This window comes from Heptranchias perlo, chromosome 4 (assembly GCF_035084215.1).
Source record: "Heptranchias perlo isolate sHepPer1 chromosome 4, sHepPer1.hap1, whole genome shotgun sequence".
In the NCBI taxonomy this organism is placed as follows: domain Eukaryota; kingdom Metazoa; phylum Chordata; class Chondrichthyes; order Hexanchiformes; family Hexanchidae; genus Heptranchias; species Heptranchias perlo.
This window is the reverse complement of record NC_090328.1, coordinates 35,152,445-35,178,137: the sequence shown is the minus strand read 5'-3', so window position 1 is coordinate 35,178,137 and position 25,693 is coordinate 35,152,445. Positions and strand designations below refer to the sequence as shown.

Genomic DNA, 25,693 nt, shown 5'->3' with positions numbered 1-25,693 from the left:
TACTGCAGAGAGCTAAATATAACAATAAATAACAATAATAATAAAATAGTAACAATGATAATACATTTTATAAAGAGATTTGAAGAACTGAAGCAAATAGTTTACTACTAAACACTGTTAGCACTACTTTTCTTACAAAATAGATCCTAGGAAAACAAGTCAAATGAGAAAGTATATTGATTTCGTCACGAATAATGAACAAACTTATATCCTTTTGCAAATATGCATCTGTTCTGACCAGGTGCTAAGAGTTGTTTTAATACTCTGGTACTAGTCTGGGACTGGTACCTGTAGAGTGCCGTGCAAAGCTGTAGATCAGAATTATAAGATCAGCTACAACTTGCTCTCTGCCCAGCATCAAAAAAAGCTCTGAACATGGAGAGCCAGGTAACCCAAATGGGCTATCAGGGAATGTTTGTAAACTTGGTTATTCAGTTATGGCTTGATTTTCATGCAGGGTGCAGTACGAGAGAATGCTTCTTCGAGGTGGTCTCACTTGGCTTTAGTACACTCAGGAATCTGATTGCCCGAGTTATATTATCACTTTTGTGTAAAAGCGCCCGTGAAACTATTTCAGACTGACAGAGACAATGGTATAACTACATAGTAAGAGTTCTGTGGAAGTAAACCTGCATGTCTCCCTTTCTCCACTAGAAAAAGCACTGTGCTTTTGCTAAGTACCTCTCAATGGCAGAGACCAGTAAAACATCTTGGGTGCAAACCCATGTCCTCCCATTTTGAGGCCCCTTATATTGGAATACCAATGTACAGGATACTGCACAGCTACTGTTTGATACAATACAATTTAGAGCAGTATTTCTTTGACAAACAGAAACTTTCTTTTAGAAGTTTTGTAATACCTTATTGTACGGTACCTGAAATGTCAGACGTTCCACGTGCATAAAACTCAGAGGTTAATTGGAAAGCATGGCTATACTCAAAATGGATACCGTCCATCCGCTCAACACGAATTCTGTCATCACCTAAACTGCAAGAAAAAGAATTTAAAAGATAACCACCATCTTTTTCAATCACTTATGTGATTTTATACAATAACAAATGTGCATATTGGGCCACCAACATTTTAATTCTGGTGACGGACTAGGTTTGCTTCAAGTTGGCAGCAATGTTGTGCCCCTAAAAGGTAGTTGTATTCTCCAGTGAAGAACCCAGAGAAACTGAGATGGCTCAAAATTTCACACTCCTACCATAAGAGCTCCATGGCCATATCGTGAATGGAATTACACTTTTGCAATCTGATAACCCATTTATATCCACAATATAATGCAGCTGTCTATGTTCTGAATTCACCACATTTCTGCAACTGGGGAGGGGGGGGGGGGCGGAGATTCAGAGATTGTAACAACACCTATACTGAACATGTGCAAAATATGCTCGAGCAGTGACTTTAAAACGTATCTGTATATTGTATCTGAAAAGTGAGAAACTTCACCGGCATAGAACTGAAAACTATCTCAAAAGGTGGCATCTGTGCCTCCAGGAACCGTGCTATAAAACAAATAGGACACTAATATATCTCAACATGGAAACAGAAAACACTTACGCAGGATATACACTTAGATTCCACAGCCTCCAAATCAAAAGCAGAATAAGGTCTACCGTATGGATGCAACAGCCTACGCAGACCAGGTGTAAAACATAAAACATAATTTCTTGGATACCTGTTTCTAAGAAAATATGAAATCATCAAGACTCCTCTGATGACAGTGAGTTTATCCAGTGAGTTGCTGAGTAATACAAAACAGGAAGGTCCCAGGTTTGATCTCCAGTCTGAGCTGAGTCAAGTGATCTTGATCAGGACAGCAATATGAATGTTACGGTGTCCATGAACTGGGGGGGGGGGGGGGGGGGGAATAAATCAGCCAGGGTTCTCAGTTTTTATTATAATAGGGTGTCTGTTGAACATTTGCATGCATGGATGTTGGGTGAGCACAGAATACAGCTGCGTAATCACTGTCCTGATATAAACGTAAATAATTGCCAGTTGGGCAAGGTACCAAGGGGCGGCCGGCATCTATGGAACTATATCGCATTAAGCAGTCAACACCTTCAGAAGAGGAGGAGAGAAAAGTGGTGAGCAAAATTGACAAGAAAAAATTGTCAAGGGATTAAAATATAAAACTATCAATATACTGTTTGAGCTGGAGATGAATGGCTGAAATTAATAAAATGTAACTCTGCAATCTCCCTCTGCCAGCGGGAAACACAGGTCAGAAAATCGGGGCTACAATGGGGTTTCCAACCAGCACTCCCTATATGCATGGCATCCCCACTGGGAGCACAGAATTACCTTTATAATCATTTACCATTACTCGATGTCGACATATTTTGTAAGTATTAGCAGATCCTCCGTACTCATGGCAAATTAGACAATATTCCGTTTTATAATAATAGGATCATTACTCTAAATACTTCACAAAATATTATTCAACTGTTATGGTGGAGCTGTGTTTTCGTGATCTGTCCCTTTAAAACCACAAAGTCCAACTGATGCAAGTAAACACAGCACGAGGTCATTCAAAAGTTTAAAATGTTATTTGGTGAGGGCATTTGGCAGATTGGAATATGCATTTCAGTTTCAAGCTGCAACTTAGATGCACCCACCATTTAAAGATTGTTTAGATATCTATAATAATGAGTGATATTTGCACATACTATTTATAATATATTAATAGATAGGTATTAAGTACAGGGAAAAGCATCCAATAGCAGCCCCAGGATTTCACTGCAGGAAGCATCCTCAGCCCATACTTCTTCAGCTGCTTCATCAATGACATTCCTACGGTCATAACATAGGATCAGGAGTAGGCCATTCAGCCCCTCGAGCCTGCTCTGCCATTTGATAAGATCATGGCTGATCTGTGATCTAACTCCACATACCTGCCTTTGGCCCATATCCCTTAATACCTTTGGTTGCCAAAAAGCTATCTATCTCACATTTAAATTTAGCAATTGAGCTAGTATCAATTGCCGTTTGCGAAAGAGAGTTCCAAACTTCTACAACCCTTTGTGTGTAGAAATGTTTTCTAATCTCACTCCTGAAAGGTCTGGCTCTAATTTTTAGACTGTGCCCCCTACTCCTAAAATCCCCAACCAGCGGAAATAGTTTCTCTCTATCCGCCCTATCCGTTTCCCTTGATATCTTATAAACTTCGATCAGATCACCCCTTAACCTTCTAAACTCCAGACAATACAACCCCAATTTGTGTAATCTCTCCTCGTAACTTAACCCTTGAAGTCCGGGTATCATTCTAGTAAACCTACGCTGCACTCCCTCCAAGGCCAATATATCCTTCCGAAGGTGCGGTGCCCAGAACTGCTCACAGTACTCCAGGTACGGTCTAACCAGGGTTTTGTATAGCTGCAGCATTAACTTCTGCCCCCTTCTACTCTAGTCCTCTAGACTAGGCCAACATTCCATTTGCCTTCTTGATTATTTTCTGCACCTGTTCATGACACTTCAATGATCTATGTACCTGAACCCCTAAGAATCTTTCGACATCCACAGCTTTTAACTTTTTACCATTTAGAAAGTACCCTGTTCTATCCTTTTTTGATCCAAAGTGGATGACCTCACATTTGTCTACATTGAATTCCATTTGCCACAGTTTTGCCCATCTATCAATATCGCTCAAGAGTGGGGCTGTTCGCTGACAGCTCCATTTGCAACTCCTCTGATAATGAAACAGCCCATGCTGGACTTCAGCAGGATCTAGATAACATGCAGACTTGGGCTGACAAGTGGCAGGTAACATTAATTCCACCTAAGGGCTAAGTAATGGCCATCTTGAACAAGAGAAGTCCATCCCTCGCCTTCATCTTCAACAACACCACCATCGGTGAGTTCCCCCACCATCAACATCCTGGTTGCAGGGGGTGGAGGGCACCATTGACCAGAAGCGGAACTGAACCGGCCATATCAACAACCTGGCTACAAAAGCCGGGCAGAGGCTGGGTATTATACAAAGAGTGGCTCATCTTCTGACCCCTCAAAATCTATCCATCATCTACAAGGCTTAAGTAAGGATTGCGACAGAATACTCACCACTCAATGAATGCAGCCGCAACAACACTCTAAGGTCATAACCATCCAGGACAAAGCAGTTCACTTGATCAGTACTCCTGCTGCACTCACTTTCCATCACCGGCACACTGTGGCTGCAGTATGTACAATCCACAGGATGCAACCAAGGTTACTTCAACAGCACTACCCTCCTGTTTGACCTCTACCACTAAGGAAGGCAAGAGCAGCAATGACGTGGGAACACCTTCCCCTCCACATCACACACCATCCTGACTTGCGACTATAACGCAGTTCCTTCATCATTGCTGGATTACAATCCTGGTATTTTCTGCCTAACACCATTGTGGGAACACCACCATGGTGAGGACTGTAGTAGTTCAAGAAGTAGGCCCACCAACATCTTCTCAAGTCAACTAGGGATGGGCAATAAATGTGCCTTTGCCAGTAATATCCACATGCCGAGAACAATTTTTTCTTAATTCACTGGTCAGAGCGCATCTTACACTTGAAGAAAGTCCTTAAACAAATCCCACAACGGCTGTGTGGAAGTTTAACACATCTTTAGCACTTAACAAACTCAAAACCATCACTTCCACAAGAAAATATTTAGCACTATGTTTAGTTATTATTTTATTTGAAAAAGTTGAAATATCTTTTTTTAAATTCACTGAAAAATTTTGATCTCTAATGGTTAGGAATCAGTTAATTATTCTGGTGCATGATTATTACAATAGAAGGAGATAGTATAATCTGAGAAATGTCTATGGTACAGTTACTACTGTCACCTAAATACTACTGGATTTGAAATTAAAGATGATGCCAGGTGCTTGTTGTTAGCCCCTGATGGCAGTTCTCAACTCAAGTGCAGACAGGCCTAAATGCATTGCTGTCTCTACATCATCATCCAGTGAAATCCCAAAGTCAATTTCCAGGAGGTGAAAGATGGTATTCAAGACTTCCAGGACAGGTCAGGTAATAGCCCCAGGTGTCTAAACCAACACAATAGCACCTGGTCTAGGTGAGCCACACCACAAAGTAGCTGCAGTGAAGCACAGGTTATACAGCAGGTGTCTGCACACTGCCTCTATTAATGAGGGAACTGTCAACAACTGGTTTTATATCCAAAGTAATGGTATAAATCAGAAAGTTTGTTTAAAATCACGGGCAGCTATATTTTTGATTTTAAGAGAAAGGACAAATAGGACTCTGTAACAAACTAAATAGAATAGCTCCAAAACAGCAGCCACAAAGCTCTGAAGCATCAATTTCCAGGTTATTCTATGGGGGTGATTTTAAACCCCAAGAACGGGTGGGTTGGGGGCAGGTAGGAGTTGAAAATAGTTCTTTTTTGGGTCGCAACAGAAAAATTTTCAGGCTTTGCATTCCCAATGTACTTTTACACGCCGACGTTAAACCCGGAAATAAAGCCAGGTTGCAGTTGCGACCGCGACCCAAAAACAACTATTTTCAACTCCCACCCGCCCCCAACCCACCCGTTCTTGGGGTTTAAAATCACCCCCTATGAGTCTATTCACACTTCACCTGTGATCTATGCCGTCAGACCACCTCCTTGTTGCAAAAGACCTGAAAAGGTCCCCATGGAAAGGAAATTCATAAATAAAAGCAAATAAAGACAGGCAATATTTTAGAAAATGGAATGAGTCCTTTATATTGAAAAAAATTCCCTCTCCATAGCATCCTTTAAAATAAATAAAATCAATCGTTTAGTATAAAGCAAGCAGCAAGTATCTCTAAAGTCATCTTCCCACCACCACCCCCGGCATTGTTTATAAAATAAAGCAGCTAAGCACTGCAGAGGAAGTAGCATGGAGGAGTATTCCAGGCCATATGTTCCAAAAGCAGCTCTGTAAACTCCTGACTGAAACGTCTGAGTAAATTTTTACTAAAGATCACCCAAAAAAGCATTGTGTGAATTTTCTGTCAGATTTGTTTGCTCAGACCTCTCGACTTGCAGGTAAAACTTACCAAGAGACATAGTAGCGAGCTTGCCTGTCTGCATTTACCGTTTGCACTTTATTCTTGGCAGCATTCTGGGCTGAAAAGGGGAAAGAGTTGCAAATGTGGGACACAAGTGAATTGGCAACCCAAAAGGACTTAATAAACCTCTGGTGGATTGAAAGCTTAAAAAGGGCCCACTGATCTCTCTGAGCATCTTTTCAGGTCATCATTTGGTAAAGACGACCTTCACTTGACCCACACAAGCCAAGTAATCCATCATTGGTGCAGTAATCCTTCAGGAACTGCCAACTCTGTCCCAGTCTCTACAGAATCCAACTGATATAAATGAGTTTTCTATTTTGTACTCATGCTGACGTTCAACAAAATCACCAACAGGCCTAATTTCACACCCTAAATAAAGTTTACCTCCTCTTCAAACTAGTTAAGTATCTTCATAACAACCTCAGGTTCACAAGCAAATGAAAATGTCACATGTGCATAGGAGAACACCCATTAGACACGAGCACTGCACTGCCATTCCTCTTTGTTCAGCCTACCCATACAGAAAACATGTAGTTTCCAAGATCCTGTGGGAAATAGTTTTATTTTTGCAGTTGCTATGTTGATAGAAAAGATAGCACAAAATTTCACCAGGTCACAAAAGACTGCAAACTCTTAAAATGCTAACTTGCACAGTAGGAAATAGCACCCCTAAAAAGATAGGAGGAAAGTGAGAATGAAGGTATCCTTATTAAAGTTATTTACCAGAAATGAAAGTCTGGTTGCAAATAGCACCAAGAAACTGAAAAAAGTATAGGAGAAAAGCATGAAGAGTTTTCTGCACGTTACAAACATCTGGTTTCTCCACATTCACTTAGGATGCGAGTATTTTTGAATGTTGGATGGTTCCTATATAATTTCTCTGACCTTCTAATCAATTAGAAAGAACATCCATGACAATTATGGAAATTACCTGTTGCCTTGCTATAAGCAATAAAAAAAACTGGATCATGTCATCTGAGGAAATAAGTATCCATCAGCTTAAAAGAACATCTGTTTATTTACCCATCAGCCCCTTCATATCTCAGGTAATCTGACAAGCAACTCTGTCACTGATTCAGAGCCACAGCATGTCTCTTTAAGTAACAGTTTCAACAACAGAATATATAAAAACCATAAAAAATTACAACACTAGAATCATAGAATGGTTACAGCACAGAATGAGGCCATTCGGCCCATCAAGCCCACACAGGCTCTTGGTAAGAGCAATCCAGTTAGTTCCATTCCCCCGCAGCCCTGCAAATTTTTTCCCTTCAAGTATTTATTCAATTCCTTTTTGAAAGCCACGATTGAATCAATTGGGAAAAGGCCAATTTTACTAAGCTGAGATGTGATCGGGCAAAAGTGGACTGGGAACAGCTACTTGAAGATAAATCAGTGTCAAAGCAGTGGGAGGCATTCAAGGAGGAAATAGTGAGGGTTCAGAGCAAATATGTTACCACAAAGAAAGAGGGTTCGACTCCCAAATCTAGAGCTCCCTGGATATCAAGAAGCATACATGGTAGGATAATGTAAAAAAGGGAAGCTTACGTCAGATACCGAGAGCTCAATACTGCAGAAAGCCTAGAGGAGTATAAAAAGTGCAGGAGGTAAAATTAAAAAGGAAATTAGGAAAGCAAAGAGAAGGCATGAAAAGATATTGGCACGTAAAATCAAGGAAAACCCAAAGACGGTTTATAAACACATAAAGAGCAAGAGAATAACTAAGAAAAAAGTGGGGCCTATTAGAGGCCAAGGAGATAACCTGTGTGTGGAGGCGAAAGATGTGGGAATGGTTCTTAATGAATACTTTGCGTCTGTCTTCACAAAAGAGGGGGACGTGCAGAGATTGTAGTTAAGGAGGTGGAGTGTAAAATATTGGATGGGATAAACATAGTGAGAGAGGAAATATTTCAGAGATGCTAATCCCCTTTATAAGATAAATCGCCAGGCCCGGATAAAATGTATCTCAGGCTGTTAAGAGAAGCACGGGTGGAAATAGAGTAGGCTCTGACCATCATTTCCGAAGCCTCTCTGGCTACAGGCATGATGCCGGAGGATTGGAGGACTGCTAACATTGTACTGTTTAAAAGGGAGAAAGGGACAGACTGAGTAATTACAGGCCAGTCAGCCTAATCTTGGTGGTGGCCAGATTATTGGAAAAAATTCTGAGGGGCAGTACTAATCGTCATTTAGAAAGGCACGGGTTAATCAAGGACAGTCAGCAAGGATTTGATATGGGAAGGTCGAGTCTGACTAACTTGGTTGAATTTTTTGAGGCAGCAACAAGGAGGGTCGATGAGGGCTGCATGTTTGATGTAGTCTACATGGATTTTAGCAAGGCTTTTGACAAGGTTCCACATGGCAGACTGGTCAGAAAAGTAAAAACCCATGGGATCCAAGGGAAAGTGGCACGCTCGATCCAAAATTGGCTCAGTGGCAGGAAGCAAAGGATAATGGTCAAGTGGTGTTTTTGTGACTAGAAGGCTGTTTCCAATTGGGTTCCACAGGGCTCAGTAGTAGGTCCTTTGCTTTTTGTGGTATTTATCAATGATTTAGACTTAAATGTAGGAGGCATGATTAAGAAGTTTGCCGATGATACAAAAATTGGCCATGTGGTTAACAGTGAGGAAGAAAGCTGTAGACTGCAGGAAGTTATCAATGGACTGGTCAGGTGGGCAGAAAAGTGGCAAATGGAATTCAATCCAGAGAAGTACTCCAGGTGCGGTCTAACCCTGGTTAGGCCGCACCTGGGGTACCTGTGAGCAGTTCTGGGCACTGCACCTTCGGAAGGACATATTGGCCTTGAAGGGGGTGCAGCGTATGTTTACTAGAATGATACCCGGAATTCAAGGGTTAAGTTACGAGGAGAGATTACACAAATTGGGGTTGTATTCTCTGGAGTTTCGAAGGTTAGGGGGGGATCTGATCGAAGTTTATAAGATATTAAGGGGAACAGATAGGGCGGATAGGGAGAAACTATTTCCGCTGGTTGGAGATTTTAGGAGTAGGGGGCACAGTCTAAAAATTAGAGCCAGACCTTTCAGGAGCGAGATTAGAAAACATTTCTACACACAAAGGGTTGTAGAAGTTTGGAACTCTCTTCCGCAAACGGCAATTGATACTAGCTCAATTGCTAAATTTAAATCTGCTATAGATAGCTTTTTGGCAACCAAAGGTATTAAGGGATATGGGCCAAAGGCAGGTATATGGAGTTAGTCACAGATCAGCCATGATCTTATCAAATGGCGGAGCAGGCACAAGGGGCTGAATGGCCTACTCCTGTTCCTATGTTGCTAAGTGTGAGGTAATGCATTTGGGGAGGGCAAACAAGGCAAGGGAGTACACAATAAATGGGAGGATGCTGAAGGGGGAAGAGGAACACAGGGGCCTTGGAGTGCATGTTCACAGATCTCTTAAGATAGCAGGACAGGTAGATAAGGTGTTAGGATGGCATACGGAATACTTTCCTTTATTAACCTGGTGTTGTAAGATTCCTTACATAGAATATAAGAGTAGGGAGGTAATGCTAGAACTGTATAAAACACAAGTTAGGCCACAGCTTGAGTACTGCGTACAGTTCAGGTCACCGCATTACAGGAAAGATGTGATTGCACTAGAGAGGGTACAAAGGAGATTTACGAGGATGTTGCCAGGACTGGACAATTTTAGCTATGAGGAAAGATTGGATAGGCTGAGGGGAGATTTTCTTTGGAACAGAGAAGGCTGAGGGGAGATTTAATTGAGGTGTATAACATTATGATGGGACTAGATAAAGTGGATAGGAAGGACCCATCTCCCTTAGCAGAGGGGTCAGTGACTAGGGGGTATATATTTAAAGTAATTGGTAGAAGGATTAGAGGCGAGTTTAGGAGAATTCTTTTCACCCAGAGGGTGGTGGGGTTCTGGAACTCACTGTTTAAAAGGGAGGTAGACCCAGAAACCCTCAACGCATGGCAAAAGTACTTGGATATGCACTTGAAGTGCCTACGGACCAAGAACTGGAAAGTGAGATTAGGCTGGATAGCTTTTCTCGGCCAGCACAGAAACGATGGGCCGAATGGCCTCCTTCTGTGCCATAAATTTCTATGATTCTGTGAATCTGATTCCACCAGCCCTTCAGGCAGCACATTCCAGATCATAATCACTCACTGCGTAAAAAAGTTTTTCCTCACGTCGCCTTTGGTTCTTTTGCCAATTACCTTCAATCTGTGTCCTCTGGTTCTTGACCCTTCCGCCAATGGGAACAGTTTCTCTTTATTTACTTTATCCAATCCAGTCATGATTTTGAACAATTCTATCAAATCTCCTCTTAACCTTCTCTGCTCTGAGGAGAACAACCCCAGCTTCTCCAGTCTATCCACATAACTGAAGTCCCTCATCTCTGGAACCATTCTAGTCAATCTTTTCTGCACCCTCTCGAAGGCCTTCAGATCCTTCCTAAAGTGCAGTGCCCAGAATTGGACACAATACTCCCGGTTGTGGCCGAACCAGTGTTTTATAAAGGTTCAACATAACTTCCTTGCTTTTGTACTCTATGCCTCTATTTATAAAGCCCAGGATCCCATATGCTTTTTTAACCGCTTTCTCAAACTGTCCTGCCACCTTCAAAGATTTGTGCACACATACCCCCAGGTCTCTCTGTTCCTGCACTGCCTTTAGAATTGTACCATTTATATTGCCTCTCCTCATTCTTCCTGCCAAAATGTATCACTTCGCATTTCTCTGCATTAAATTTCATCTGCCACATGTCCACCCATTCCACCAGCCTGTCTATGTCCTCTTGAAGTCTATCACTATCCTCCTCACTGTTTACTACACTTCCAAGTTTTGTGTCATCTGCAAATTTTGAAATTGCGCCCTGTACACCCAAGTCCAAGTCATTAATATAGATCAAAAAAGCAATGGTCCGAGTACCGACCCCGGTGTAACACCACTGTATAGCTTCCTCCAGTCCGAAAAACAACTGTTCACCATTACTCTCGGTTTCCTGTCACTTAGCCAATTTCATATCCATGCTGCCACTGCCCCTTTTATTGCATGGGCTTCAATTTTGATGACAAGCCTATCATGTAGTACTTTATCAAACGCCTTTTGAAAGTCCACATACACATCAACTGCATTGCCATCATCAACTCTCTCTGTTAGCGCATCAAAAAACTCAATCAAGTTAAATACGATTTGCCTTTAACAAATCCGTGCTGGCTTTCCTTAATTGATCCACCCTTGTTCAAGTGACTATTAATTTTGTCCTGGATTATCATTTCTAAAAGCTTCCCCACCACAGAGGTTAAACTGACTGGCCTGTAGTTGCTGGGTTTATCTTTACACCCTTCTTTGAACAAGGGTATAACATTTGCAATTCTCCAGTCCTCTGGCACCACCCCCGTATCTAAGGAGGATTGGAAGATAATGGCCAGCACCTCTGCAATTTCCAACCTGACTTCCCTCAGCAACCGAGGATACATCCCATCCCAACCAGGTGACTTATCTACTTTAAGTACAGCCAACCTTTCTAGTAACTCTTCTATCAATTTTTAGCCCATCCAGTATCTCAATTACCTCCTCTTTTACTGTGACTTTGGCAGCATCTTCTTAGTTGGTAAAGACAGATTGCAAAGTATTCATTTACTACCTCAGCCATACCCTCTGCCTCCATGCATAGATCTCCTTTTTGGTCCCTAATCGGCCCCAACCCTCCTCTTACTACCCGCTTACGATTTATATGCCTGTAGAAGTCTTTGGAATTCCCCTTTATGTTAGCCACCAGTCTATTCTCATACACTTTCTTTGCCCCTCTTATTTCCTTTTTCACTTCTCCTCTGAACTTTCTATATTCAGCCTGGTTCTCACTTATATTATCAACCTGACATCTGTAATATGCCCCCGTTTTCCGTTTCATCTTACTCTCTATTTCTTTCCTCATCCAGTGAGCTCTGGCTTTGGCTGCTCTACCTCTCCCCTCGTGGGAATGTACCTAGACTGTACCCGAACCATCTCCTCTTTAAAGGCCACCCATTGTTCGATTATAGTTTTCCCTGCGAATCTCTGATTCCAATTTTCCGGGCCAGATTCGTTCTCAACACAACGAAATTGGCGGTGCTCCAATTAAGTAAATTAAGTATTTTATAGTTCTTGCATCTCTCTAATTTCTCTGCAAATCTGCTCCTCTATATTCTTCCCACTTGTTGGTGACCTATAAAATACACCCAGTGTTGTAATGATGCTTTTATTCTTTCTTAACTCTAACCAAATAGATTCTGTTCTTGACCCCTCAAGGACATCCTCTCTCTCCAGTACTGCAATATTCTCCTTAATCAATATTGCCACCCCCACTCCTTTTTTTCCTTCCCTATCTTTCCTGAACACCTTGTATCCAGGAATATTTAGTACCCAATCCTGCCCTTTTTTGAGCCAGGCCTCTGTATTCACCACTACATCATATTCCCATGTGGCTATTTGCACCTGCAGCTCACCAACCTTATTTACCAGGCTTCGTGCATTTACACACATGCGCTCTAAACCTATCTTAGACTGTCTTGTATTCTCTCTTAGTCTGATCCCACCTAATACTGTACTATTTCTTACTCTAGTGCTATCTGTCTCTCCCAATGCTTTGTACACTTTGTTTCTCTTTTCTAATGCTACATCCTGGTGCCCATCCCCCTGACAAATTAGTTTAAACCCTCCCCCGCAACACCAGTGAACCTCCTGGAGATGACAATGATCCCAGCTCTGTTGAAGTGCAACCCGTCCGTCTTGAACAGGTCCCTCCTACATTTCAACACATCATCTATATAAAAAAAATACTAAATATTAAAACATATCTGTTATACACAGACAAACAGGCAATATTCAACATGGGACAAACAGAACAACTGTTGTTAAATAGAAAAAGAATGGGAATGTTTCCTGTGCAAAATACTCCCAATACTTTTTTTTTAACATTGAAAAAATACTATGGGGGTAATTTTAAACACGAAGAATGGGCGGGTTGGGGGCAGATGGGATTTGAAAATTGTTGTTTTTTTGGATCACAACCACAAAATTTTCCGACTTTGCATTCCCAATGCAAAGCCTGTATTTTTCCGCGCCAATGTTAAACCCGGAAATAAAGCCGGGTTGCGGTCGCGACCCAAAAAACAACTATTTTCAACTCCCACCGGCCCCCAACCCACTAGTTCTTGGGGTTTAAAATCACCCCCTATGTCTTACCTATTGCCTCTGCCCTGCCATTTTGGGTTGTCACTCCACTCATGGGCATGTGCTACAGAGGAGGCCCACATGTGCCCTGAAGGAGTTCCATTGATTTTATTGCAGAAAATGTTTTACCCCACCACCACCACCCCACCCCAAGATCAGTCTGAAGCTCTTGCGCCAGAATGCATGTAGGCCCCCCCGTAACCTACAACATAGGTGTATCTCAGGAAAAGAGCAGAGAACGGAAATGGTTGGTTTCCACAAGGCAAAAAAATACAGTAAATTTCGAGAACGTGTGCAACGCCCACATGCGTGGGACAGGCAGACAAAGGCAGAAGATAAAGAAAAAGAAAGACAAAGCGAGAGAAAGTAAGAGCGAAGGAAACATTGGTAGTCATTTCATTCCTTGATTCAATATGCCTGTAGACTTTAAGAAGTAAGCTCAATGGAGTATTTTTTAAATGCTTCAAACATCAAATAGGAGATGTTCTCAAAAGGGAACTGCATTTTTATTGTTTTCAGATGGTACTCCAACCCTCGTCATATAAAAATGACATTTCTTTTATTATTCAAAATAAATTAAATAAATAAACAATTTATTCCTAGATTATGATTGCCAAAATATAAAAAGATAGATTACCTACCTTTTAGGATGCTTCTCATTCTATGAAAGATATGCATCCTCCATACACTGTAGAAATATAGTTTAGCTCAAGAGGTCTGGTGAAATCACACACTGAGCACACAAATGCAAATATTCTCATGGTGCTGTAGATAGACTGTGCCATATGTGATCTCCTACTCCTGCATCATCTTTAGCCATTGCACTAGCATTGTTTGGTCTGATGTAAACTGAAACTAGCTAACCACTTAACAATAACTGCCCCTGAACTATATCGCTTTAGGACCTGCAGGGATGGATGGGATTGTGGTGTGTGAAGATATCTATGATTAACAAAGAATGAAAAGACTCTACCAAGCAATCTATCTTTCTTATTGATTCTGCATTCTTATCATGCCATAGGAGCAGAGCAAGTAGTACAAATTTAGAAGGGGAAGCCCCTGTAAATGAACCATAACACAAACCATCAGGACCAATCTGCCAAAGGCATTGTTAATTCTAGACAGGTAGTAAAAGTATGAAGATAGCATATGCAAGGCTGCAGCGCAGCAATCAATCGGAACCCAATAGTCCCCTCCGTATTTCTCCACCATAAATAACTAAGCCCTCGACCTTCTTCCTTGCAAAATGGCAGTCGTGTAGGATGTGCTCATTCACTTGATCTGCTGCTTAGTCTTCACTTTGCCTAGCATCCTTTCACCTTAGGAAATGGATAACTGTCAACTGCTTAAAAATAGTTCTGTGCGAGAGACATAACTTAGGGTTCTGCATGCATTTGTGTGACTGAAAACAAATGAGGATGTAAGAGTACAATTTCCAAATAGCTTGCATAAAGAGGGACACTAAGAGATGATATCCTAATAATCTAAAGATGAATGTAACAAGATGTCAAACAGATGCTAGACATTCTCCAGAAAATAGAGGATATCACGTGCATTTTTAAAAATTAGTTGCCATACTTGCAAGGCAGTATTTATTACCCATCCTTATTTGCCTTGAGAGCATTAATAGTCAACCACATAGTGTGGGACTGGAGTCATATGTAGACCTGGCCAGGTAGGGATGGCAGATTCCCAGTTGGGTTTTTGCACCAATCTGGCAGCAATCAGTTATTTTCTGATGCTAGCCCACAAATTACCAGATCCATTGAAAGTTTTTGAAATTGATATAATTCTAAGAATGTCCCAAAGCAATTCACAGCCAATGAAGTAGTTATGAAGTGTAGTCACTGTTCTACTGTAGGGAAATACGGCAGCCAATTTGTACACAGCAAAGTCCCACAAAAAGATAAATGTTTGTGGTTCTGGTTAAGGGGTAATTGTTGGCCAGAACATCAGGAGTACTCCCCTGCTTTTCAAACAGTGTCATGATATATTTTACCTTCACCTGAGGTGGACGGGGCATTAGTTTAACATCCCGTCTCGGAAGACAGCATCTCTGACAGTGCAACATTCCTTCGGCTCAGCACTGCGCTGAAGTGTCAGCCTAGTTTATGTGCTCAAGTCCTGAAGTGGCACTTGAACCCACAAACTTCTGACTCAGAGTTGACAATGCTACTGACTGAGCCAAGGCTGTCACTTACAATTTATTGTTGAATTCAGTATCACAGCTTGTCATGATAGAACAATTAGCACCATTCCATACGAGGCTGTTGACCCGGATCGTCTCCGGTTTCTGTTGCAACATTTGCCTCAAATGTAAAAGGAAATTCCCTCCTGCAGGGTCTGGAGGGCCAATAAGGAACTGCCAGCATAGCTTTTGCTGTGACTTATTTTTTTAACTATTGAAATCATAGGATGGTAGTTGGAGGCTAATTATCTCAGCCCCAGGACATCATTGCAGGAGTTCCTCAGGGCAGCATCCTAGGCCCAAATATCTTCAGCTGCTTCATCAATGAACTTCCCTTCATCACAAGATCAGAAATAGGTTGGTTCACTGATGATTACACGGTGTTCAGTTCCATTCACAATTCCTCAGATAATGAAGCAGTCCATTCCTGCATGCAACAAGACCTGGACAACATCCAGGCTTGGGCTGATAAGTGGCAAGTAACATTCACACCACACAAGTGCCAGGCAATGGCCATCTCCAACAAGAGCATAACCACCTCCCTTTGACATTCAATGGCATTACCATCACTGAATCCCCCACCATCAACATCCTGGGGTCACTACTGACTAGAAACTCAACTGGATCAAATCACATCAATGTCATATAGCTACTAGAGCAGGTTAGAGGCTGGGTATTCGGTGGCAAGTTGCTCACCTCCTGACTCCCCAAAGCCTCTCTACTACCTACAAGGCACAGGAGTATGATGGAACACTCTCCACTTACCTGAATGGGTGCATCTGCTACAACACTGAAGAAGCTTGACACCATCCAGGATAAAGCAATCTGCTTGATCGCCACCCCATCCACTAGCTTAAACATTCACTCCCTCTACCAATGACATACCGTGGCTGCAGTGTGTACTATCTACAGGATGCACTGTAGCAAGTCACCCAGGCTTCTTTGGCAGCACCTCCCAAACCCACAACCTCCACCACCTAGAAGAAGCGGGCAACAGGTGCACAGGAACACCATCACCTCCAACTTTCCCTCCAAGTCACACACCATCCTGACTTGGACATATATTGCCGTTCCTTCATCGCTCATGGGTCAAAATTCTCAAACTACCAACATTTTGGGAACGCCTTCAACACACGGACTGCAGCGGTTCAGGAAGGCTCACTACCACCTTCTCAAAAGTAACTAGGAGTGGGCAATAAATGCCGGCTTTGCCAGCAATACCCACATCCCGAGAATAATTTAAAAATAACGGTCAGGGGAAGAACGAGGAAACGCATCCTGAAACTATTGTGTCTGGAAAAAGTTGAAAGCATTTAGATATCATCCTAACGGCCTCTACCCAAGCAAAAATACAGGAGCTGATTATCTGGAGACACACACATCCCATCATCTGAAAAACTACCTGCAGGTGTATCTTCCACTCATTAAGGTGAATTATGAGATGACAGAGCATCTGTCCATGGTCTCAGTGAAACTCAATTCCAGGTATATGCCCTTGCCACAAAAAAACTTCATAAATAGGGGATCAGGAGCCTCCTAAAGCACTGTCTATTTGCAAGATCTGAATTTCCTGGATCACACTTGAGCAGCAATTATGCCGACATTTATGCTGGTTTCTGCACCGATCTTGCCAAAGGGAACTTACAAAAAATTTCCTGCAGAGCTCATTTGCCTGTGTCAAAACGTTAAAACCTGCATAAAACATGCGTAAATGCAGCACCACCAATAGCAGACCATTCACTATTAGCCCCATTGATGGCTAGAATTTAGCAAGATTCTCCTTATTGCCACTGACACTGGAAAGTGAATGAGGCACCAGCTATAAAACAAACAGTTCAAAAATCCTTGTCACATTTAGAAACTTTTCTCTACCTTTTCAAAGATATCATTTAAGAGTTAATTGTAAGCCAGATGCTCAGCACCTGGAATTGGATCTATTTCGATATTAAAAGCCAACTTTTAATCAGCTAAATACACCCAACACACTCATTAAAAATCGAACTCAAATGTTGCCATGGTACCGTTAGAATCTAGCTAATTAACTGTCTATAAGCACCAATGAAATGAAATCTCCAGAACTGCAGCACGTACAAATAACTGAAATTGGACATTGCCAGGAAAACAGACAAGCTTTCAAAAAAAGATAAGCAACAACAATGCAGCAGATGTGAGGAATCATCATTAGTACTGAAGTATTATTTTATGCAATGGCCCTCTTTAAAATGAAAACCTTTTTAAAAAAAATAGCATATTTAAATATTTCAGAAAAGTAGTTCCTGTGGCTTCACCCCACCCTCACATTGGGGCAGAAATGAAAACCCTGACTTGCAGTAAAGTAACAAGAGGGTAGAAAACATGCATAACTTTAATTACAGCCTGACTTGTCAATCAATTCTTAAATTGCCCTTTAGCTAGACACAAATGCTATAAACTACTTTGCTGTATACTTGTACCACAGAGTTATTCTAGTCCCAAGTATTTGAATGACATATAAAACACATTACAAAGGCAGCTCCGGGCTAATTAGAGGTGATAAATAAGAAAAGGTCAAAGGCGTGAAGTACAACTTCTTGTGTCTTCAGTTGACTAACAGGGTACAATGTGTCTGAACATTTAATGTTGTTCTTGCAGTCCTATCCACTCTGTTGAAATTAACTGTCGAAAGTAAGTTAACAGAGTGAACAGTTTTTGGGTGGGAGCAAGGAATAATAACTGACTCCTTTCCTATTTCTTTTTAAACCATAAATACAGAGATTATCAGTGAAATTATTACAGCTGGCAGGACGTTACATTGACAAAGTCACATCACAAAACACTTTCAAAAAGATTTCCTTGGGTTTACAGAAAATAAAATAACTATTTCCCAACTGAAAACTTACTACAAATGCTGGAACGATAATGGGCAGTAGCGTCATGTAAAAACATCCATTTTTGAATTTATCCAGTAGGCCTCGTTTGCAGAAATGATACACCGCCACATTGTTGACCATGAAATACCTGACCTGTAAAATTCACATAGTCCCAAAGCTATGGAATTAAATAGTATTTCCATATTCAGCAGATCATGGTGAAGTATCATTGACCGACACTAGATTATTAATGAAGACAGCAAAACCCAGATTTTCTGCTGGAGTTACACCAGTTTTATAGACATAGCTCCAGCAGACAAGGCAGAATATCAGGCAGGGAGAAACTTCTGAGATTTTCCATGAGGGTGACAGAAAACGCGGAGCAAGTCAGCCCTAATGTGGGCTTTCTGAAATTTATAGAGCACAAAACAAAAGCTACAAAAGGTTTGTAATTAGTACGCTCACATTTCTTTCCTCATACATAAAGACACACCCACCTCTGTTAAAGTTTACCTGAATAAAGTTTGTGAACTGTGCTGTAGCTTTTCCTAAAATAATTTTGAAAAACTGAGCAGAAATTGCTAGAAGTTAAAGATAAATAATCTATCAGTATAGCTGACAGAACAGTCCTAATGCATCCTGAGAAACAGGATGTGCAGTACACTGCACATGTTCAGACTGCAAAATGCAAATTCAGTCAACAGCAACACAGCTCTGGACAAAAAAAAATCAAATCAAGTCCAAGCCCAGGCTGAGGTAAAAACTTTAATGATGGCATTAAAAGACACATAAATAATTCAATGGACTAATTTAATCATGTTATTGTAAAATATTTACTTTGTTTAAATCCTCATTTTGAAGATTAGAAATAGTGGTTCAAAAATGTTCAGGTAAAAATTATTCGAAATACTTTTTGAAAAACATGTGGGGAAAAGCCACCTCGTGGCCACAGCGTCAGCACTTGGAACTCTGCCCCTTGTGTGCAATGTTAACCATCGCCTGCTAAACCAGGCTTTTCAGGATGCATCAGACCGACGGAAAGAGCTCAGTGTGGTCTGGTCTGTTGGTACCACAGCACAAATTTTCCAGGCCATTCTGTGGTCAAATGTATAGAGAGAAAAAAAGCAGTAACGTCACTATAGGACACTGGTATACACCCCCAAGTCATACTATGTGGAAAGTAAGATACTATTTTATGAAACACAGCACAGGTGATATTTCTTAGAAGTCTATAAAAGGATTTTATTTCCATCGGTGTATGTAGATTAGTTGTGAATTTAAACTCAGTTGAAAGTAAGAATTATGAAGTTTCCAGGAAAAAAATCTCTGTACTTCAGAATTCAATGATGTGATTCAGAGAAACATTCCCTGGATGTTGATGTAAAAATGCCTTTTTCAGAATGATTCAGGCCAGGCTAAAAGGTAAGCATATACAGCACTCTGACACATCTGGGCCATGCAAAAACAAGAGGAAAGTGAATGAAAGATATCTCCCATGAGACTACAGAATTAGATAGTTGCTTGAAAATGAGTAATATTAAAAAGAAATGAGGAGGAAGCAGAAAAGTGGGAGTAGACTAGGTGGAGAAAAAATACTGGCACAGACTTGATAGATGGAACGACCCATTTCAGTATCGTAACATTTTAAAATAGATCAAACAATTGATGGAGGGTGCTTGGCAATGAAAATACTCCTCCAAGCTTTCCTTCTCCTGTAAAATGCAGGATTACTAAATCCTGGAACATGTTTTCATGTGGTATTAATTTTCTTTTACAACTCAAAACTGTTCCTTTTACATAAACACGCACTTTTTTTGTTTTCCCTCTGAATTCAACATACTGATACAAAAATGCAGCAATAATTTGCTTATACACCATTTGTGATCTCTGCATCCCATCCCTTCCTCACCCCTCCAAGCGACCCCACAGAGCTGGTTAATGAATGCATTCTTAAAGCTTCTGCAAATTTCTAGCACAAGTCTGAAAAATATAGACTTTATGGAAACAGGCTTTGATCACAGCACAAGAGAGCAGAAAAGCAAACAGCATGAACTTACGGTTTTATTGTAAGGATGTGAAATTTTGCTCATTGCCTATTCTTATCTTAACTTGTTTTTTCAATTCCTCCCCACTATCATCTACCCTCCTCCTTCATAAGCCTCCAGCAAAGCTGCATGTGTTGCCAGTTTCTACGTATATACCTTTTCTTCTGTTCAATTTGGACAAAGGACAGATGTAGCACAGAAGTTATCAACTGTTTGCAATGAACTGCCTCCCAAACAAATAACAGTGTGAAACCCACTCCAGAAATTAGTTTGCTTCATGCTGCAATTGATGCAGGGGGGCAGAACTCATCCTGTGCACAGCTTTAGACGGTCTGGTCTGCTCTAAACTCAGATGGCCAGTGTAAACAGCTTATTATTTTAGAGTAATCAGGATTCTTTGGGAAGTATACATTTTTAAATACTTACTACAATTACAATGTTAATGCATTTTTCTTTTATGTGCTAAGCTCAAATATACACAGGTTCCAAAGTAAGTATGGATACGGTATTGGCTGTGCTATATACAACAAATAATAATTTTAGAAATGCATAATCACAGATATGGACCAGGCTTTATTGTGACGTGGGAACCCAACAGTTACATTCAACTCACAGGGTAAAATATTGACCACCAATTCCAGCCCACTCCTGTCCTGGTTTACCATTATTCCCTGTAGCTTGGCTAACTTTCCAGGCCGATACCATCTTTGGCATCACTTCCCACCATTTTCCAAGCTGCAAATTCAGACCCTCCAAGCAGACTTCATGCTGAACTGGTTGATAAAGTGCGCTCTACAGTTTACACGATTGTCTAAATAATGATTATTTGTTGTGGGTGTCGTAGACTTGTTTAGTGCTTATGAATCCTGCTCTATGATCTGCCAGAAGAAGGGATCATTCAAGCAGGATAAGAAGCTAATCATTTCTTCTGCAAAATATAATAGTAGCATCCTAAATAACTCAACCAACTTCAGCCTGTGGCCATCTGGTTAGAGTCAACAATCCATTCTTCCTTTCCTGAACTTTAAAAACTATGGGATCTGTTGAAAAGACATTAATCTATATCGAAGAGATATTTTCACAACTTTACACAATGGTGTTCATATATATTTTTTATATGTAATACATCCTTAAATCTTAAATAGATGTAAAACCACACCTATGAAACATCAACCTTCATTCATCACCATCAAAATGCATAAAAGTGAAGTTGTATAAAAATCGTGATGTGGAGATGCCGGTGATGGACTGGGGTTGACAATTGTAAACAATTTTACAACACCAAGTTATAGTCCAGCAATTTTATTTTAAATTCACAAGCTTTCGGAGGCTTCCTCCTTTTACCTGAGGAAGGAGGAAGCCTCCGAAAGCTTGTGAATTTAAAATAAAATTGCTGGACTATAACTTGGTGTTGTAAAATTGTTTACAATTGTATAAAAATCAGCAGTATCTACAACAGTTGAGGATTAATAGGATAGTAAGAAAGAGGCAGCAGTGGCGTCAAAATGGTGGCAGTTCTTAATCATACTCTCATAGGTTTAAACAATATTTAATCTCAAGTGTAAGAAGGTGGTTTAAAACAAGCATAGAAAATAGGAGGGCAAAGGTCTGCATCTCTGTGAGGACAATAACATACAGAAACCCAAGAGGTCATTGAAAGAGCGCTGAGGCACTGAATAATAAGAAACAGTAAGATTCAAGAGACAGTTTGTCCTAACCCAGCATAAACATAACGATAAAAGGCTACGTAAACACCGTGACATTGAACAATCTTCGGTGGTTTCTGAGAGTCAGCAAAGTAGGAACACGAGATAAGACCAGTGATGCTTACATTCAGAACAACACAGCCGAATAGTATAAAGATAGGGCATGCTCCCTCACAAAAGTTAGAGCTCTTAAGAGGGAACGGTCAGAAGTCCATTGCCACAGGCAGTCCACAGAGTTCAGGCCTGATCTACCTTCGAGAACAGACAGGTCAGGTTGTATTGATTGCTTGTCATTAATGTAATCTGTAGACAATTGTATTATAACCATAATACTATTGAATGTAATGTTGAAGTCAGCTATAGTACAATGCTGTGTAAGGCAATCTATTAAACTTGCTATTTTATAACCACTCCGGCTAGAATCAAACAAGGTTATTGTTGATGGATTAACAACTCATAGTTGCAACAGTAAAGGGAGAAATCAGCTAACATAATGGCGTCCCGGGGTGGGCCCGAGTTTTAAAGGTTTGAGATAGCTAGCTATATTCCGACAAGACAGGGAGGATGTGTTTCTGACCGAGTGAGGTAGCCACACCTCGGGCCCATGGGAGAATAAACCATGGCAAGTGCACCGGATGGTTTATGTCCAACAGGAGAAGTCAAGGTTAGGGTCATGCATGCCCTTGAGAGAATAGGAAGGAATTGTGCAGGATGACGAGGAGCTAAAAAAGGAACTTCTGTAAACTGGTGAGGGAGACGGAAATTAAAGAGGAGCAAAAAGAAAGATGGAGGGACCTTCACCACAGTAGGCTTAGGTGAGGACACAGATTGTGAGCTTGAGACTCTGGAATAAAAGGGTGGTAATCAAGAAGGAGAAAGGGAGAGGGTCACAAGCTACAGAATGTGTTCTTTTATTTTCAGCCTGTCCTCATTTTGAGTGCTTTCTTTTCACTGGTGCGGACTACGGCCCCTTTTTTAATGCTCGTTATGTGTTTTCCTCTTTTGTGTAATGTTACAAAGATTTTGTTTAGCTGTAAAAGCAGTTGTTTCTAGTATTTACACAGTTTTTGGAAAGGCGTGCCTCAAGAAGAACAAAACGAAAGACAATGTAATTTACTGGGTTTTAGTAAACACGTGCTATATTGATAATCTGTTCTATTAGAATCATAGAAGTTTACAACATGGAAACAGGCCCTTCGGCCCAACATGTCCATGTCGCCCAGTTTATACCACTAAGCTAGTCCCAGTTGCCTGCACTTGGCCCATATCCCTCTATACCCATCTTACCCATGTAACTGTCCAAATGACTGTTTTGTTGTGTATTTAATTTTGATATTGCTAAATTAAAATTGGAATTATTGAAGGATCACATTGTGGAAATCAGACTTTTATTGTGGCCACAGTAAAATTCTGGTACTTATAAAAATGTGAGTCTCAAATTCCGGACATGAGATTATCACTACATAAATTAACGTACTGAAGTTGTATTGAGTATTGGTGAGTGTGAATTGATGTGTAAGGAGTTAATATAACGAAGCAGTCTGTGCCCGCATGCAGCAAGACCTGGACAACATCCAGGCTTGGCTTCATAAGTGGCAAGTAACATTCACACCAGACAAGTGCCTGGCAATGACCATCTCCAACAAGAGAGAGTCTAACCACATCCCCTTGACATTCAACAGCATTACCATCGCCGAATCCCCCACCATCAACATCCTGGGGGTCATCATTGACCAGAAACTTAACTGGACCAGCCATATAAATACTGTGGCTACAAGAGCAGGTCAGAGGCTGGGTATTCTGCAGTGAGTGACTCACCTCCCGACTCCCCAAAGCCTTTCCACCATCTACAAGGCACAAGTCAGGAGTGTGATGGAATACTCTCCAGTTGTCTGGATTAGTGCAGCTCCAACAACACAAGAAGCTCGACACCATCCAGGACAAAGCAGCCCGCTTGATTGGCACCCCATCCTCCACCCAAAACATTCACTCCCTTCACCACCGGCGCACTGTGACTGCAGTGTGTACCATCCACAGGATGCACTGCAGCAACTCATCAAGGCTTCTTCGACAGCACCTCCCAAACCCTTGGCCTCTACCACCTAGAAGGACAAGGGCAGCAGGCACATGGGAACAACACCACCTGCACGTTCCCCTCCAAGTCACACACCATCCCGACTTGGAAATATATCGCCGTTCCTTCATCGTCGCTGGGTCAAATTCCTGGAACTCCCTTCCTAACAGCACTCTGGGAGAACCTTCACCACACGGACTGCAGTGGTTCAAGAAGGTGGCTCACCAGCACCTTCTCAAGGGCAATTGGGATGGGCAATAAATGCTGGCCTCGCCAGCGACACCCACATCCCATGAACGAATGAAAAAAATGTTGTCTGTAACTAAATTGAAGAACGATATCTTGTTATCTAGATAGGGCATCAATTTTGATAATTTTGGGGTATTCATCTTGGTTATAATAAAATGTGATAGCTGTTAGCAAAACTGACAGCACCCCTTGTGAGTGGCTGTGCTCAGAAAAGGTGATCCAAAAACAGAAAAGATTAAATAACAGATATCTCGTATCTCCTTCATAGAAATAGCAGAAAACCTAGAACAGCTAGGAGAGTTGGTTAAGATCATACCCATGAAAAGCATGTGGAAAAGGAAAACTGGAAAGCTATAGCTGTGTTACGGCAAGGACAGCAATTTATGAAACTTAAATTAGTAACTGAGGGAGACCTCAACAAAAAGTTGATGGAACAAAAATTAGAGGTGGAAAATCAATTAGCTCATACAACTGCTACACTACTTTGACTGCGTCAGTAGATTACCTTAAAACAGAAGGTGCAAACAGAGCCAGGAAATTAGTAGCACGTAATGCCGAACTACAACAACAGGAAGATCAGGATAAAAGAGGGTAGATAAGTTAAGTAGTGTCCTACGAGAAGTCCTAAGTCAAAAAAAGGACAACCAGCGTAATGTAGAGGGAGCAAGAGAGCATGCCCTCTGACATGAGAAAATACAGGAGCTGGAGGAAAATCTGAGACAGGAGATAGAAATCTTGAAGAAACACTTAGATCACTCCGATCCTACCCTTCCCCAGCATTTCCCTCCAGCCCCCACCCCACCCAGTGTGGAAGAATAAACAGCTCAGCGCCACCCCGTGAAAGTCAGAGTCAGGGATATTGCTAGTAGATACTGGCCCGTAACATACCATGGTATGGGGCACACTTGACCAACAATTTGAACTTCAAGGCACAATAGAGCTAGGGGGATTTGGAGGAGGAGTTGAAGGAGATACGGTGAAGATAGTAGAGACAGAAGTCACAGTAGGGGATGTAAACACTCGCCTCACAGTGGTGTGGACTCAAAAACAAGAGGAGTCAGAGGATGGTATTTTAAGAGTAGATTGGATGGGAAAGAACAAAGTGGTAGTGGACATGGTAAATACTTGTTTGTGACAAATGGGTACAGACTCTCCACAAGGAGGGCTGCTGACAGGGATACAAGGTCAATATGACCTAGCAGTGTGCCTCCGACACGAACGGAGAGAATTTGATCAACTGCTAAAGACCGGCCCCTGTTGGGCACAACACAAGAATGAGTGTGGCAGAATAGACCGAGTAGTACATATTGACCGGTCAGTGCCAGATTAAATTTGC

General features: G+C 41.3%; 1 protein-coding gene across 1 annotated transcript in view; it reads right to left on the bottom strand.

The window, feature by feature from the left end:
- The window catches only part of msh3 (mutS homolog 3 (E. coli)), a 292,863-nt gene that overhangs the window by 209,162 nt on the left and 58,008 nt on the right, over nt 1-25,693 (bottom strand). The window contains exon 9 of the mRNA XM_067982781.1: nt 876-988. Coding sequence (XP_067838882.1) covers nt 876-988 — 113 coding nt within the window. The remainder of the gene's footprint in view (nt 1-875; nt 989-25,693) is intronic.